We start from the raw sequence: 18449 nt of genomic DNA, 5'->3' as shown, positions 1-18449 counted from the left end.
CGGGTTTTCAAGGCCTTGAGATTGACGACGGAGGCAGCTGTGTGTCTGAAAGGTGGGAAGTAAGGGGAGTTGTGGGCGGTTGTATGCTAAAAGTTGAAAATGTCAATAAAAATACGTTTTGAAAAAAATGCAATTCATTAGCCAGATCAGACAACGGGGAGAGACAAAGTGTGGTACATGAATAGGTGGCGAAGTTCTTTATAGCTGCAATTTGTCATTTAGGTCTGTTGTTCGCGAGGTCTAGCTGCTTCTGAAGAAACAAGATTTGGCATATATAATGCCTTTTTTAAAATAAATATTCACATCTGTTTTTACAGCCAGGTGGCCTTTAAGATCTCTGGACTTTAGCCATGTCTTTTCCTTCTTACGGTATTCTTAAGGCTTTTCAATGATTCGGAGTATTACTCTTATTTCTAGGTCTTTTTATGGATTTAAGAAACACAATAAGGTCACAGTTTTTATGCAGATTTGCCATATTAGTCTGGTAAACATCTATACAATTTACATCGATGAGAAAGAGATCAGCCCCATATATATAGTCAGCACTTGTGATAGTGTTAAGGTCTTTTTTGCTGTATGAAAAGCTGGCAGTGGCTATGGGGTTTTTGTGAGAGTCTACATGGTGTGTGGGGATGGAAAAAGCTACAACAAAGTGGTCAGACCATACGACTGGGATATTTTTCTGAAGACGTAAGGGTTTACCTTTAAAAACTACTAGGTCAAAACAATGGCCGCCTATATGAGGGGTATAGTCTACAAGTAATGAAAGGTCATGAGACTAAAGAATGTCATTATGTTTGATGCAGTCTGGGTCATTAGGGATGTCACACCAGATGTTAAAATCTCCAAGAATTATCATATTGGAGTAATGCAAGGCTTCTATACCAGGAAAAGCATCAATGTTGTCTTAAAATGTACTAGTAGGACCAGGGGGTCTATAGCAGAGAACTAGCCGGTAGGAGTCATTAGGAGATAAGGAGAGTGTACATGCAGAGATTTGGGGCATCTCGTCCAAATTCAGGGTACAAGGATTAAGTAGTTCCCAAGTAGACTTGGCAATAATAGTAATTCCTTGACCTTTCTGGGTTTCTCGATTCAGCCATTTGATTTGAAAATTGTTGGGTACCAGTAAGTGGAAGTGTGCGGTAGAGCTGGCACTAAAGCATGTTTCTGTTATAAAAAGTATATATAGTCTTAGAGACTCAGTAAGCTCTTTGAGTGCAACTGCATGCTTAACAATTGGTCTGTCATTGATCAGCACGGCATGTATAAACAGGCTTTGATTTTTAGAAGTCATATGGTGTACAGACTGTGGAGCGTCTCTAGTTTTGCAAATGCCCAAGTGTCTTAGTTTAAGAGTTCGGAGCGTGAGCGTGCCATACTCATTATTTAATTTCAAAAGTGAATTGTTAGTATATTGTAGCACAGTCCTACAGTTATGTGCAGTAGCCATAACAGGTTATTAAGCAATTCAGACAATTCAATGTCAGTAAGACAGGTAGAATAGTACTAAGTAGATAGAAGTTCCCCCAGCTGGAGGTGGAGAGGGCAGGAGCCCCCACCAGTCCACCCTGGAAGAACCCTCCACCACGTGGAGCGCTGCAACACCTGCTGCGGGACCGTTGAGGTCTGGAGCCCCTTCTGCTTTGATCCACGTGCCACCCTGCTGCAGCGTTTGAATATGGTGAGGCTTGTGCATTTCTAAGCACTCCCTCTTGCCCACCAAGGCCTACCTGCCTCCTACTCACTTTGTCAGCCCCTTGCCGTCGCTCGATGCTCATGCTGAAACTATCGCCTGGTTTCAAGATGTCGGGCGCATCGCGACTCCATAGCGAGGGTCTGCTTGCTTCGTTGCCTAGCAACAGAAGCACATAACTACCGTCTACATCCGCTGGCAGGCGGAAACGCCAGCCAACGAGGAAGGCCTAGATAAAGGCCCTGTTTCCCCCGTAGCACACAGAAGTTCCCCCAACTGGAGGTGGAGAGGTCAGGAGCCCCCACCAGTCCACCCCAGAAGACCCCATCACCACATGGAGCGCTGCAGCATCTGTTGCGGGACCATTGAGGTCCGGAGCCCCTTCTGCTTCGAGCCACGTGCCACCCTGCTGCAGCGTTTGAATATGGTGAGGCTTGTGCATTTCTAAGCACTCCCTCTTGCCCACCAAGGCCTACCTGCCTCCTACTCACTTTGTCAGGCCCCTGCCGCAGCTCGATGCTCATGCTGAAAGTATGCGCATGGATTCCCCTCCCCACTCTTCAAGATAGTTCACGAAGACAAGGGGTTCCCTTCCCCAAGCTTCAAGATAGTTCAGAATGTCAAGGGGTTCCCTTCCCCAAGCTTTCAAGTCTTTCAACTTATTCAAAACATAACTGCTGGAGATGTGTCCCATCTCTTCTGGTTTGGTTACCTGTCACCCATTTCACAACATATACTTCTTTAGGTTCTGTTCACACAACAGCTCCTTTAGTTTTAATCATAAGCTTCTTTGCAGGAATTCTAAGTGGATTTTCCATATGTGGGTGTACTCGGTCTAGGTGCAGTTGTCGGACCACATCGTCCACCCATTACAGATCACGCAACTGACGCACCTTCTTTGCCTCTTTTTCTTGGTATGCACGTTGCCACTGTTTCAGCTCTACAATGGTGCTTGATTCACTTTAACTTCACATCCTCATGATGCTTTGCCATTGCTTATTTTGCCACTATTCACTTAATGCAGTTTCATATAATCCTCTGGCTCTTGCCAATGCTTGCTCTCTCTCGTTACACAGTTTCTTCATAAATGATTCTATGGCTCTTGCCAATGCTTGTTCTCTCAGGTTATACAGTTTCTTTACAACTGCTCCTATGGCTCTTGTCAGTGCTTGTTCTCTCAAGTTACAGTTGATTTACAACGTGTGCATCCACAACACTTCTTTCATTCAAATCGGTATTCAATATCACTTGCTTCAATTCAGATCGATATTCAAAAAGGCTTGCTTTCATTTAGATCGCTATTCAAAAGTGTTTGCTTTTCATTCATTACAATGTTCCCACGTCTGTCCTGCTCACCCTCGCCCCGGTGTCCCTCTTCTAGGCTGACTCACTGGTCAGTGCTTACAGTGCTACAGCGAGGCTTCCGGCTGCCCCAAGCTCTCTCTCTTGTGCAGTCCCTCATTCGGTCTCCTCAGCGGTTCTCCGTGGCTTCGCTCCTGCTCCCGATGCCTCTCTCGCAGCTCGGGTCTCCCTCAGAAGCTTTGCCTGATCACGTCGGTTCTCCTGCAGTTCCCACAGGCCTTCATCTTCCTTCAATTTCGCTTTCCTCTGCATACGCTCTGCATCGTACCGGGGTCCTCAAGCACTCCGTCTGCCACGCCGCCTTCCAGGAGAGGTCTGCGCTCTTCCAGCAGTCCGTGGATCTGCTTCCACAGCTGACTTAATTTTCACCATTCTTCCTGTTTTTAAACTTCCCGCCAGGGTCAGAAAAGAACTAGACCGCTCACGGCTGGGGTGGGAGTTCATTACTCTTGCTGGCCTCCTCCCCGTCCCTGTACCAAACTGCAGTGTGCAAGTGTGTTTGTCAATAAAGAGAGGATGTACTGTTCTGGTGTGTCTTTTCCTGGTCCCAGTACCTAATTGGTGTGTGTAAATGTGTGTTCCATTGTGCACATTGGGAAAGGGCTGGCAATGGCCTATAAAGGCCTGGGGTATGGTGGACTCAATATGAAAGGGAATTGGGGGATACCATGTCCCACCCAAGGGTGTTTGACCTGCGCTCCCCAACTCTCCTCCACCCAGGTAGTCCTCCCTCGCATATCCACCCCCTGGGTCATGGTACAGTAGCTTGGCCTTTGCCTGTCCACCTGGGAGGAGGATATATTGGGGAAAGAAGTGAGGACGCCTTCCTTCATATTCCTCACAGCCCCCAGACTCTGAAACCTCCTCCCTGTCGACACCAGACTCGCCCCCTCGCTTCTACATTTCGGTAAGGACTTCTAGACTCTCCTATTCAAGGAATGGCTTCTCCTTCGCACCCAAGTCCACACACCTTCCACTCCCCCACCGAATCTTAGAATAGTCAATCTGCTCTCCCCTGTTTCCTCCCCCGCTTGCTTGTAGATCCCTTGCTGCCAAATGCCCGCCCTTCCCCTCCCCTGTTGTTATTTGCCGAATCCCTTGTTTGGAACCCTTGCAATCTGCTTAACGTGCCATGTACTCTCACCTATGACATGACACTCTCCATTTCCTCCCAAAGCTACATCCACACTCAATAAATACCCTAACAATACGAATAATAAAATAATCAGACAAGGTAGATTAGTCATGCCAGCCGAGGTGTAGGTCGCCAGTGTGTTTCTGAAATTGGAGAGCCCATCAGCCCCCTGTATCTTCAGTGCTTTTTTGGACTTGTTTTTGCAGCGTGGGGATGACTGCTCCATTTTAGCTTGGCATGCTCCAGAGCTGTAGGTGCCAGCCTTATGATATGTCATTGAGATGGGGTGAGCCTCCAACAGCAAGGCAGTATGGGGTTGCATTCGCCACAGACTGGAGCAGGCAGTCCCAATGGCAAGTGTTTACCATGAGAAGACTTGCTTTCCAGTTGCCAATGTAAAACTCGCAGACCTCTCAGCGGGACTCATATGGCACTGGCATCTCACATTACTGCTTTCAGTAACTGCTGTCAATGGGGTGGGGTGTTGGAATTCTTGGGTGAGCCCCCTGCAGCCTTCAGCTCACCACATGTTTGTTTCCCCTAAGGGTGGGAAATGGGATACCTATCATGGTAAAAACGCTACCGGTCAGCCAGTGCTTCCCTCAGCCACCATCATTATGTGCCTCCTCAACATGGCAGTCACTACACTCTGGGCAACCCTTCCATCCCCCCTCCCCTGCGTGGAAAGAGCGGGGAAATGTGCTAAGGGCCTGGAGCTCCTTGATAAGCAGTCAGTGGCCGGCTGCTCTGGGAGACCATCACCAGGACCCCGGGTCATTCAGGACATGTTCAGTGCCCCAGAATGGACGTTGCTGCTCACCCCTCTATTTCCAGATTTGAATTGAGCTGCCTCACCCTCCTTTTCACCCCTAGTCCAGCTGCACAACTCTGTGATGTTCATATCCAGTGGGGTATTTCGTGGCAGACGTGTCCTTGCTCCTTATGGTTCCCCACACCCGTGCTGTGAGGCTGATCAGCGGCCTCCAGTAGGCCCATTATCGTTCAGAGGGTGTAGCCTTTGCAGCCGCATCACACAAACTTCAGACCCTCTGCAGCTCCATAGGCGCTGGGACAACTGATAATTCAGGATGTTTTTAGTGTCCCTTGATTGCTGTGCCTCCTCACCTCTCTGTCCTTCTCTGGGTCAGAATTGAACCACCTCACACACCTCATTAAGTCTAGCCTTGACAGCCCCCTTGGCAGTGTCAATGTCCCATGGGGCACTGGCGGCCAAGGGAATAGTCCGTGGCAGATGTGTCCTTACACCTTCTGCAACCTCACCCCTTTCCATGGGCTCGATCAGCAGACAGAGTGCCTGGCATTTTGATGGATGCACCATCGACTTGTACTTCACAATTTGAATAAATGGTGGATCAGACGGGGTGGGTTTTGCCTACATGGAATGCAATGATACAGATGGGTTGGAGGTCCCAGTGAATCCCTTGTACACCACCTCAAGGGCCAGCATTGTGGAGCAGGCAGCAGTCCCAGGCACCATGGTGTCCCAAACACCATCCGCTAGTTTCTTAAATATGACCTCCTCGCGCCACTTACTCACGTAATCCCCAACATTGTCCACACCCTCCTCTCGCTACTTTTCTTTTTACTCTGGGTTTGAGAGCACTCTCAACAACTATCACCTCACACTTGTTATGAGGGAGAGTATATATCCTGGTCATGAGAGCCACCCCTTTCTCAGTCCTCTACAGCACTGACTACGATTGTTCATTCCCACCCATTTCACTTGCCACCGCCCATTTGCCCTCTATTTTCACCACCCCCCATTTTCGGTCTACCTTATGACATTAACATTGTCGCCATGGTTTTTACGGAAATGCCTGTGGATCAAGATGGCAGTCCACACAGGTCTGAACGCCATGAAGATTGCACAACGACGCAGATCCTGTGTTTTTTTAAGTGAGGCCATCTTGGTGTTCTTTATAATTGTTGTGATAAAACCATCATTTGTTAACAGCGGATAATAATTGCCATGCCCATGTGTATTCAAGTCTTTTTTCTCCCCTTTCTGTTCCAGAAAATGGGTATACCTTCAAAACTGATCATTTGTGGAATGACATCAGAAGGCTTTAATATTGCAGACCCTGATGATCGAGGCATGCTGGATATATGTGGATTTGACAGCGGAGCTCTTGACGTCATTCATAACTTCACTATGGACTTGTTTTAAATAAGCAGATATGTACCACACTGGAGCAAGTACATCAACGAGAATATTCAGACCATTTGCAAGATGTCCATGGTACTTTCTGAAGGACAGCTAGCATTCACCACTAGAGGAAAGATGTATTTTACACAATAATGGTCAGGGTTTGATTGGTGACCAAACGCAACCTAGAAAATGTTGCCAAACCAGCTCCATAACAGCTCCTTGCCTTAACAATGTTTGAAAAAATCAGGCCGAAAGGTTCATTTTTCAAAACAGTCTTTGCATATATAGTAGATGAAGTAATTGTTTAAGTGAACAGTTCATGGTCTCAGAGTGCTCCACTATCTCCAGTGACAGTGTGAACAACTAAGGGTCTAAACAATGGATAATATTTTGACTTCCTTTAGTACAGACCTGAGATTAATGTGTGAAGTTGGCTTCCATTGCTTTATATTTGGGGTAAGCAGTGGGATACTCCACTTTGCATGTAATACTTTGGTTCAGGGACCCGTGTGATCTTGTAACTAAGTATTTTATAGGTGGCTTTGGCAGAGCCTGATATACCTTACATCCTTACAAGGAGGATATGTCATAGAGGAAATGGTTAGGGAAAGAAGATGAATGGAGTTCAGAAATGGAGAAACACATGGATAGCGCTCAGGAATAAGAAGAGCGAGAAAGCGAAGAAGAGAGATATCTGCAGAGGGATGTTTAAAATGAGTGTGTGCAAGAGTAGAGAGGAGAAGGAAAGACTACAGGAATGGAAAGGAGGAGGAATGTGTGCATGAAAGAATAGGGATACATGAGGCACCCAAGTATGAAGAAGCAGTGATGAGAAGAAGGGTACTCAGAAATGGAAAGAGATGATAAGGTGGGAGGGAGCACATGAACTGAGAGTAAAAAGGAGGAGGAGGCAGTCTAGTAATGGAAAAGGAAAGAACAAAACAGAGGTGCAGGGGTAAAGAACGTTCCTTAAGCAATGCTATCAAAATATTCTCCAGAAAGAAGTCACTGTAGCATAGAACCAAATTCAAATACAAATATTTACTACAGAATTAGGTTTAGAGATTTTGGTGAATTATGCTACATCAGTGCAATCACAACAGGAGACATTTCCATGCAAATGTTTAAAGGTACATATCATTCTGTCCTCAAACCTGCATTAATTCAAGAATTAAATCTAGAAAATGGGCCAGGTACATTGAGATCAAGTGCCAGAGGCAGGATAGCTGTGTTAAGTGTTGCAGATTTAATTGCTTGTGTCATATTGCACTTTTCTATTATACTCCAACATCCCATCCCCTCTCCTCCGTAGTCACATAATACCAGGATTGGGACATGAGCTTTTTTGCGCAGCAAAACAGCTATTAAAAAGCACAAAGCTGGGGCGCATACACGGGCCATCTGAACCCAACTCTGCCTCTGTGACCAGCCCTGTCTCAAACCTCTGGCTTTTCCCACTAGTCGTTTTCTCAGTCATGATAGGACTGGATGCTTAGCACAGCCTGTACTTCCTGCATTTGCTCTAAATTATTTTGTCTATTCGAGTCCTTTACTTCGTCAGCTGCGCTCTTCCCCTGTGCCTTCCAAATTTTGTTTGTTTTTGTTTACACAGTCTGTCTTTGCCCCACTCCATGATTTTTGCCTAGATTGCCTAAGCCATGACCACTCCTGACCACCCAAACACCATAAGGAGATTTTCAGAAGGCACTGTACAGACATCCATGAATTCATCTTCAACAAGATCTTTCGTGTGAGTGCTAGATCCTATTTTCTCCTCTGCATCCGACCTGGTGATGTGTTTCATGTACCACTGTTCCCAAGAGGGCTTGGAACAGCGGTTCTAATGCGAAAATGAATCACTTCATCATGGACAATCCTAAGGCTCATCTTTTTAGTGGGTAGCAGTAGCACCAGTCCCTCTCGGGACCTACACATGATTTTGCACCAGATACATCTTTGAGGTGGCACTCCAGTGCCCTACAGTCACTGGGACTATCACCGACATTTGCTCTAAAGGCACTACATCTATCATCGAGAATAATCCAAAGCCTTCCACCCAACAGTCTGCAAGAGGCTGCCCCTTCTCTGCAGATTGTGCTAGAGCTGTTATTTGGCTTGGACTTCTATATCACCCCTTGATTGGGGGAAGGAAAGCTTGAACAACCAGCAGAGAACTTATAGGTTGCTTAATTACTGTGAGCTGTCAAGTGAACGTGTACATCTCTCATTAGTACCCGGCTAGAGTCAAGCAGAATGCAACATGCATTCTGATTGGCACTCGCCGGGTCGTTACCCTGCCGAGAATCCTACGATTCTCGGCCGGGATTCCAGCCGCCTTGTCCTCGGCGGGGGGGCGTGGCAGCCCCTCAGCCAATGAGGAGGCTCGAAGCGGGGCCATCCCCGCTCCAAGCTGCCTTTAACCCCCAATGGGGACTCAGGTACGGGGTTTTTTTAAATTTTTTTAGCATATTTCAGAAGATGCTTTACCACACATTAGTGCGGGACACAGATATGAATATGGACAGGACCCGCAAAAGGATGCCAGTAGGGCAGGAGTGTCACGATTGAGGGTGCAGCACGACACAGGGCTTGGGAGAGGGCCCTTATTGAAGATACAAGATTTGGACTGAAGCGCGAGGGAGTAGGGAATGCGGAAACGAAGGCTGTGTGCATCGAGCAAACAATGCGATGCAGCAGAGGCCGTTCAATGGGGATCCCCAAAAAAGATGAAGGGGAAATGTACATTTGATTATTGGGTCCTCATGTGTTCTGCCCGTACTAAGCACAGGCTCATTCAATACAAATTGACAACCAATCAATATCTAACGGAATGAGATTTACCATTCATTTCAAAACTGTCATCCAGTTACACATGGGGATCAGTATTGTCAAAAGTTGGGGATGAATAGTGATACATCCCCATGCTCATGTGATCTGGTCAAAGTGCAATGCTCACCTTTCAGGGACATGTGTCCATGGAGGTTGTTTGCATTTCAGTATCACGGGCCACTATGTTGGCTTTCTGTGGGTGTTATTTTGTAGTCTATGGTTCCAGAGTAGATGCTAAATTTTGTTAAGCTGGTTTCAAAACTGTCTTTAGGCTTTAGCTAGATTAGGAATCAAGGCCAGACTTCTTTCTGGATAGCTGCTGTGAAGTCTCCCATGTGTATGGAGGAAAGGGGATTGAATTTAGGAGTAAGGCTAAATTTCTCACAATAGTAACAGCTGATCTGCCTTATGTCCTGGCTAAAATGTAGCTATCTACCAGGTTCAGTGCTAGTCGCATGGAAAAGGACTAGTGCATGCACCACAGTTTTGTGCTTTAGAATTATTGCTTTGCTACGGTCTGATCTGTACCCTTTTGAGGTAATGTACCATGACTTTGGGGGAAAGGTACTATAAATTAGGAGTAGAATAGCCACGACTGTACTGCTGCATTGCACAACCTATATTGCACATGTATTACAATTGCACATGTTGGTGACAAGTTGTGACATGTTCACCACGTCACATGCAACTGATTTATTTCTTCAATCAAGTTGTGGGAGGAGAGCAAGAGGTTCCTTATCGGTGCCAGATGAGGTTCCTTCATTGTTGGCCCTGCTCCACCACCTCCTCCAGGCACTCTTGACTGAGAGGTATGTTCAAAAGTAAAGTTTAAGATTGCTTTTTGGGGGGCTGCTCCCTCCCCAAAATGTGACACTGAGGAAAGCCCAAATTAGCCACCACCAGCATTCCGATAATTCAGCACATGCCCCCCCCCACATACCCACCTCTTTCATACATCGTGACCTAGTTGGCCCTGGTTAACTTCAAAGTCCAGAGCAGTCCGTCTAATCCTACATCAGTATGAAATGCATTTTCGTTTTCTGTTTTTGCTTCTACTAAAGACGAGTAGTTAACAAGCAAAACAACACAATGAAACGCAGTGTCTTGTAGTCACACAGTTGTCTGACCCCTCCCCCCCATTACAGCAACATGGTCCTCTCTGCCCCTCTGATGCATGTTACACAAAACAATACGTTTGGTTTGATTCTCCGGAGGAATGCTCCCTCCACAAATGTATGGCAATTGTAAAAGCACAAAATGGATCCCGTTCCCAGCAGCCTCATGGGGAAAATCCCTGTCTCCCATAGGAGGAGGCCTCTGATGCTAATGGACTAAAAATAGGTGCTCATGCAGGATCGAGATTGTGTTGTTAGTCCCTGGACGTTTTCCTGCTAATTTGGTGAACATATTATTTGTTACTGTAGGTCTTATAGTTGGAAGTGCATAAGCTTTATGGTGAGTTGATGGCATTGACAAGCAGGGGACAAGCCTAAGGGCCCAGTACATTGTCTGTTTACTCCGTGGTGTAAAACGTACACCCTTTGCAAACCTGTTTAATGAGACCTCTTAGTGTCACAGGGAAGCAAGCAGCTGCTATATACTGGGACAGGTGATCTGCAATCGCTTGAGTGATAAGTCCAAGCGATCTAGCTGTGTGCATGCACTCTTCACTCATCAGCGCCGCTTTTGAAGCAATGTTTTATTGCTGAAACGATGCTCGATATATATATATATATATATATCGAGCATCGTTTCAGCAATACAATGGAGGTGTTCTTATTTTTGTCCTGATCAGTGCAGAATTCGAAGGTATTTTGAAGGAAGGTTGCATTTGTTTGCATGTTTTCTTGAATCAATATGTGAGTGATTCAAATATTTGTTGAAATGTGTGAAAGTAGTTTTTATGTATGACAGTTTATGTTCCTGTTTTCCTGCTTTAGTGTTCACATTTCAAGACTTTTTTGTCATCCTATTCTCCTGGCCACAAACGGATGAAATGGTTTCTTACATTTTAAGCACATTATCGAATGGGCGCACACACCTCCCTTACTGAACCCGTCAGTCTTCCTGTTTTCTGTCTCCCCTGCCACAACTAAATGCATTAGGTTGTTCCTTGTGCATTTTACGTAGGGTTTGAATGTCTCTGTATATTTATAATATCAGTTTCGGGGTAAAGTGCAATGTGTATTTTCAAAGCAGTATCGTGGTCTGTAGCGTCCTTCCTGCATTGTTAAAGTTTGAAGGCGTGAAATGAAGTATTAACTTTGCTTATTTTCGAAAACACACTTCTACAAGTCATTACAGATTCTCCTGCGCTGAAAACTGGAGATTCGTCAGGTGGTAGGACTGTCTTAAACACACTGAAAGCCCATTTTGCTGCAGGACGTATATTTCCAGGAGGGATTTGATACGATTGCACTGAGGTGCGAACAGGTCAATTCCAGGCAATTTTCGTCATTTGCACTGTGAAGTGCAAAACGGTGGTGTTATTTTTGCATGTAAGCATGGCAGACAGCATTTACAATAGGATGAAGAACCGTGACCCCTTGGTCCGCCCATCCGCACTGACTTCAAAAACCACAAAAATGCAGAAGTACTTAAATAAAAATGTTAAAACAGTTGTAACACCTGTTTGCCTGTCTTTAACAACTTTATTTATGCTCCGGGTCCTTGAAAAATTAGCCTCCTATGTCACTATTGAGACCAGCTAGTCTTGATAGGTATCCAAAGCCCTTTCAAGGTGTTTTTCAAGATAGCAAGGACATTTGAAATATTCCTAAAGGGGTTCCTCGTTACTGCTTTGCTTTAATGTGGAAAGTCTTTCAAGCTGCATAAAAAGGTTAGTGAAAAGGAAGGCAAAAACATCCAATGACTTTTGAAAGGATTTGTTTAAAGCAATTTGATGCATAGTTTGACTTCTAATAGGAACATTTTTGACTTGCCACAGATCCGTTTCTTAGCTGCAGGTACAAAATAAACAATTCTCTTCTTTCATCAAGAAGAGGTCCCCTGCAAAACATGTAACAGAAATGCAAGTACTCTCGTTTACTTGAACGTTTTTTATGCTTATACCATTATAAGCTCAAAACTGTAAGAAACATTCATTTGAGTATAAAGTTTAGCTTGTTACTGTATTTGTGAATTAAAAACAATTCCCAAAGCAAATTAGACCATTTAACTGTGAAATATCTTTAATGTTAAATATGGAATGTTGAACTTCCTTTCATTGCAAAGTAACCATAACCTCTAGCCTTTGTGTATCTTCTAGAAGAAATGCATTACATTTATTTTGAATATGAGCATAATCAGTATTGAAATACCGAGTGTGCATGCATTCTCTTCTCCTGGGAATCCCGGCTGCCAAAAGCTGTCTCATACACTTGGCGTAGAAAGACGTGAGCCGTGGGCCTGCGCATGCGCACCATTTCTACATAAGTCCTTTATCTCTCTGGTTCTAGTCCACAGTGCCATCAACTTGAAGCTTTGCAGATCAATCAAAGATAAGGACGGAGCAGATTGGGATGAGTGCCGGTCGTTTAGTGAAGAAACCTACTGTGCCCTTTGGATTACTTTAATGTGCAACTCCTTAACATGGCCCACTACTGGGCTCCAATCACAAAGCTTTAGAGTAGCTAGGAGGTGGCAGCAGTGCAGGTCACTCTTAAGGTGTAGCCAATTTCTTGACATCTCAAACAGATCTCCAAATACGCACCTGGCTAATGAAACATCTTTACTTTGTGTTCCCTAGTGGCAAAGAAGGGAGCCCTACGATCCAGTGGTGACATCCATGTGCTTTTCATAGGGAGAATCATTTACGTTAATGTTAATTTTCATTCAGATTTTTATCATCCGCTTCTTACCTAGCAGGCTGGGAAGTAGTGGTATGTTTTGCACCCAGCTGCTGATTACCACCTTCTGCTCTGGCCAAATCCAAACATAATACTTTGGAACTTTAGATGTTGATACACAATATACATTACTCTGGGGAAAGTTGTAACCTGCACAGGGACTAACCACAACTAGATCCCCTCCCCCGAGAAATGTAGGGTTAGGCATAGAGCCATACACATGTATTGTATGTCTTGAGGTGGGAGGCTTTGGGGCACTTTAACACTTAGTCATTTCTTTTTAAAGTTTTGTTTCTTTCAGCTTGCCTGTACCTTAAAAAGTCTATATAAATGTTTGTAATTCCATATTTCCTTTTCCTCACTATGGTAAGTGTATTTAGGGAAAATGGCTCCATGCTTTTTAGGTCTGTTGAAAAATGTATTGTATTTTAACAATTTCCATGTCTTTTAAAAACAAATATTTTTCGGTGTCAATGGCTGTCGTTTTTCTTTTTGATCGATGTGCCCGTAGCTTTCATATTGGACCAAGATGGGATTTTTCAAAAGGCGCTCTTTGCCAGATGATAATGGAGAGAATGAAGTAAAAGTTGAGCAAAATATGCAGCTATTCCACTTATCTGGAATCCAGGTGACAACAGATTTATCCATGTTTGGCTGATGTGATGCAACATTGAGGAGACTTTGGATTCAGGATCTCTGGAGCCCTCTGGATCAGTCCACCTATATAGTTTTTCTGGTATTGTGTCCTTTCCTTCCATTACTGCTGGGCATCAGGGTGTTGGCATACACAGATAATACAAATGCAGGGTTTTACCCAAAAAGCAATGGACAAGAGATCCTCTGCCGTATGCAAGCCGTATGCAAGCTCATGACTGAGTTGTAGGATTGGGCCATCCTAAAGGAGTGTTATCACCAGGCATCACGCGTAGCAAATATGATGACAGATTCAACTCTATCTCAAAAAACCACAAGTGTATATTAAAACAGGAAATATGTCAGATGCTTTTGCAAAATGTTGCTCCTCCCTAACACCTAGGTCCACAAACCCTCCACTCCTCACCCTACCTGAGACTGGGTGATCTGCTCCCCACTGTTTCCTCTCCTGGTTTCTTTTAGATACCTTGCTGCCAAATTGCTCGCCCTCCCCGTTGTTAGCTTGACGCTCACTTGTATTTAGCTCTCCGCTACTTTGTATGTCTGGCTCCCTCACCATGTCCTTCTCCCTATGATTTGTAAAGTGCCCTGTTGCTTCCAGAAGCTACCTATGTGCTCAACAAATACCCTAATAATAATTATAAACTATGGGGAAACCCACACACAAATGGACCCGAGAACATGAGGGTGTACTCATGTCCTCCCTCCCTCTTCTTCAGGAGGTAATTATGAAATGCAGAAAGAGGCACACTTTTTACATGATTCTGATAGCTCCATTTTGGCCAGGTATGTTTTGTTGTCAGAAGTTGCTCGATTGGCAGCCTTCCAGCCTCTAGGTCTTTAAGTCAGTTGAGCTCTCTTGAATAACCAGGGGGTGTTGGTACTGCATCCCTGATCCAAACCACTCACCTTGGGATCCTGGTTCTTGATCAGCTAATCATAGGTCTCCTAGGATGGTCTCTGCTTGTTCTGGACATTACCAAGCGTTAGAGAAGGAGATCAACCCTGCCGCTCTTCAGTGATGATTTATCCTTTACCTCCAACATGGCTAGGTCATGAGTACAAAATAGTTCATCCAGAGCTTACTCAGTGCCCTTAGAAGTCTACAAAAACAAAAAATCTGAAATGTTACTTTTTACCCTGCAATGTAAAACGACATTGTAACAAGCTGTTGCATCTGTTTAGACCATTCAGATATCCCCCTTCTTCTTGGGACTGGAAGGTTGTTTTAACAGCTCTGGATTGCAATCTGTTTCTGTCTATAGCATCACTAAATGATCAGTTGGTTTTGTGGAAAGCTGCCTTCTGTGTGGCTCTTAATTAGGCTCATAGTATTAGTGAAATACAAGCGCTTTTCGCCATTGAGCCCCTCTCAGTGTTTCATAAAGATGCAATGGTGTACTGGATACCCCCCTTTTTGCCTAAAAGTCTTTAACATTTTCACATGCCATTACGCCCCTCTTTGTGTTTCATAAATATAGTATCAAGTATAGGATACTCCATCCTATTTTCCTAAAGTTGTTTCAGATTTTCACATGAACCAAGAGATATTTTGAACTAGTCTTTTATGAAGCCATCTTCTGAAGCAGTCAAAACTCTGCAAATCATGATGTTTGTAGAGCTTTAAGAGTCTGCCTATATAGGACCAAGGGGATGTGTTCTTTGGTCAGACTCCCTATTTTTTTTTACTTCTTTTTTATTAATTTTCAACAGTTGAACAGATTGAGTGAACACCACTGCTTTCATATACCCCTTTTCCTGTTCCCCTGCCCCAACCAAGGGCAAACATGCATCGTCCCTAAGGAGTAGATTGTGTCCTTCAAACTGCTTAACAGAGGTCTAACAATTTCAGGCGCTGTGGGCACCATTGAGCTCTATAGTTGTCCTTTAGAAAGGAGAGAACCTTCTCCCAGTCTGTAGCAAAGTGTGTTCAATTGTTACTCATCGCATACGTTGCCCATTCTAGCGCCACATAGTCCCGCAGCCAATCTTGCAATGAGGGAATGCCCGCTCCTTTCCATTGTTGTGCTTAGAGAAGCATTACTGCTAAAGTGCGCACTGTTCTGGCCTTCCTCTGACCTCTGGGTTCTTCCCCCTGGGCCCCACCATCCCCCCCAGTGCCACTTCCTCATATATTCTATCAAAACGGACTGGAGTGTTGTGCCACCTGAAAATCAATTCATACCACCATTCCTGCAATTGGGATGCCTTAACCACCTTGGGTACGAGGCTCTATAACCTTTACCATTCGGTCCTGCCCTGCTTCCTCCCGATCGACTTCTCCCACCGCCCCATATATGGCAACACTGCTCAGGGGTGGCCTATCTAAAACTTTGTAAAGACCTGAAATGCGGCCCCTTAACCAATTGTATGTCGTGAGACATTTTTCATAATAGGTGATCTGACCTGTTGCTGCTGCCTTGACCTCTGGATCGAGCAGCCACTGCCTCATCTGAAAGTACTGCAACCTTTCATTTTCACTCACCCCAAAACATTGCTTGCACTTGTTGAAAGGTGTTATGGTTTGACCCTGGAACACATCCTGAATTATGCGGCAACCTCCTTTTTGCCATTGCGTAAATGACCCCAGTTCTGTTCCTGGTGAGAGGCTTGGATTATTATATAGAAGGTTAAACTGGGACAGAAAGATCATGATCCCATACTTCTTACCCAGTTTGTGCCATGTATTGGCCACTAGTTTCGTTATTATGCTTAGATACAGATGCCGAGGCCTATGTAGGTGCGGTAGCCACAAGACTTCCTTCATGTCCCGTCTCACCACTGCCCGATCCATTGCCACTCACAGCTTTCCCCCGCATCCCGAAAGTCATTTCCTAATTATTCGTATCTGGGATGCGTCGTAATATTGCTGGAAGTTAGAGAGTGCCAGTCCTCCCTCCCACCTTGGTGCCATCAAGAGCCTGCGGTTGATCCGTGGCCTCTTCCCCTCCCAAATAAAATTGGCTGTTATTTTCCGCAGGCCGCCAAAGAAGCTATTCGGAACTGCTAGAGGCAGTGCCTGGAAGAGATAAAGCAACCAAGGTAGCGTTGCCATCTTTACTGCAGCCATTCTGCCCACCCAGGAGATCCTAAGGTTTTTCCATTTATTGAGGTCCACTTTTATGGGCACTAAACCATCCCGAAAGCTGTGAGGTTATATGAATACCCAGATAACGGATCCCCCCTGGTCTCCAAATAAACTGTGAGGAAACCTTCAACTCCACTGCCTCTATCCCCTTCACTGTGATCTTCAGGCCTGAAATCTCCCCAAATTCCAATAGGATCCTCCTACATGCTCCCATTGACTCCCCCGGCTTCGGAAGTGTGAGAAGCATATCGTCGGCAAAAGCCGTGACTTTATGTTGGACTCCTCCAAAGGGTATTCCATGTACCTCGTTGGAAACCCGCGGGAACTGTGGTAGCGGCTCTAGAGAGGGCAGCCCTGCTTGGTCCCTCTACTTAGTGGGAAGCTATGGGACAAAGCTGTGCCACTGGAGTGTTGTAATTTGCCTGTACCATATGGATGAAGTCCCCTCCCAGCCCCATTTTATCCATTACTTTGAGCATGAATGACACTTCCATACGGTCGAAAGCCTTCTCGGTGTCAAGGGAGAGGAGGACTGCCAGTGGCACAGTCTTGTGGGCCTTTTCCACCACGTGTGCTATGCGCCTAATGTTGTCAAACGTCTGATGCTCGTCAATCAAGATGACCACCGGGAAGAGAGCAGCGTAAAGGCTATGCTCTCATCCCCCTGGTGCCAACAATAAAGCTAATCCGCGAAAGAATCCTTTCCCAGGTGGGGAATCTGTAAAATACGATGCAAGGACCGGTGCTGGTGAACCAGTGTGCAGGCGGATGCGGGGAGCTGCATGGCAGTCGAGCAACCCAGGGTCTCGAAGCCCTTGAGGTGCAGGAGCACGGAGAGCATCTGGCATGGAGCGCCGGCAGACGCGCAGGGTCGGGCACCCATATGAGAGGAGGAGCGCTCAGAGATTAGGCGCAGAGCGGGCTGCCAACATCAAGGAGACCGTCAAAACTGAGCCCCCTGGCACCAGAGCAAGTCGGGGGTGAAACCGGGCACCGAGGAGTGGCCAGCTGGCAAAAAAGAACCATGTGGGCGTAATGCTCCCCTTGATCCCTCTGCCCCCCTCCCCTACACCTTTCTGACAATCAAGAAGTGTTGGTGGCCCTGGGCCTGAAGATCGGGGAAAAGAGGAGCAGGACGAGACAGCCTGACTTGGAGACAGGCTGAAGCAATTAAGGTGAAGGGCAGTGGGCAGCATCACCTTGCAGCGACTGGAGCAGGGGGCCGTAGGGAGATCCAGGGGACATGAGGAGATGGAGGCTGACACCCTGTGGCAGGGTTCTTCACAGCAGAGGCACAACCACGTGAGGAAGGCGAGATAAGGGGGCCATAAAATAAGCAAGGCTTTGTGATCCCCTGGACTGGCCCAAGATGTCAAAATCCACAGGGAAGGACCCCCCCCCCGACTACCACAAAATCAGAAAAAAAAGCCCAAGAGGGGAATCTACAGAGACTTTGGCGGAGGGAGGAGGATGCAGTGCAAGAATGTGGACAAGGGTCCTTGAGCCAGGGGGAGCCCAGAGAGATCGGGCTCCTCGCAAGACAAGGACAGGTTGGTCACAGAAGGTGTCCTCCGCCAATACTTTGAGGACTTTGGTGAAAAGATTGCAGACACCATTCAGTCCCAACTGAGCTTGATGCAGGAGGAACTATCCCATTCCCTGAAGGA

General features: G+C 45.8%; 1 protein-coding gene across 1 annotated transcript in view; it reads left to right on the top strand.

Moving 5' to 3' along the window:
• The window catches only part of RO60 (Ro60, Y RNA binding protein), an 820045-nt gene extending 806599 nt beyond the window's left edge, over positions 1-13446 (top strand). Inside the window, exon 9 of the mRNA XM_069641073.1 lies at positions 6229-13446. Coding sequence (XP_069497174.1) covers positions 6229-6381 — 153 coding nt within the window. The 3' untranslated portion in view covers positions 6382-13446. The remainder of the gene's footprint in view (positions 1-6228) is intronic.
• The last annotated feature ends 5003 nt before the right edge of the window (positions 13447-18449 follow it).

This window comes from Ambystoma mexicanum, chromosome 1q (genome assembly GCF_040938575.1).
Source record: "Ambystoma mexicanum isolate Mex_15411 chromosome 1q, UKY_AmexF1_1, whole genome shotgun sequence".
Taxonomy (NCBI): Eukaryota; Metazoa; Chordata; class Amphibia; order Caudata; family Ambystomatidae; genus Ambystoma; species Ambystoma mexicanum.
The sequence above is the reverse complement of the archived record's forward strand: the minus strand, read 5'-3'. Positions and strand labels throughout refer to the sequence as shown.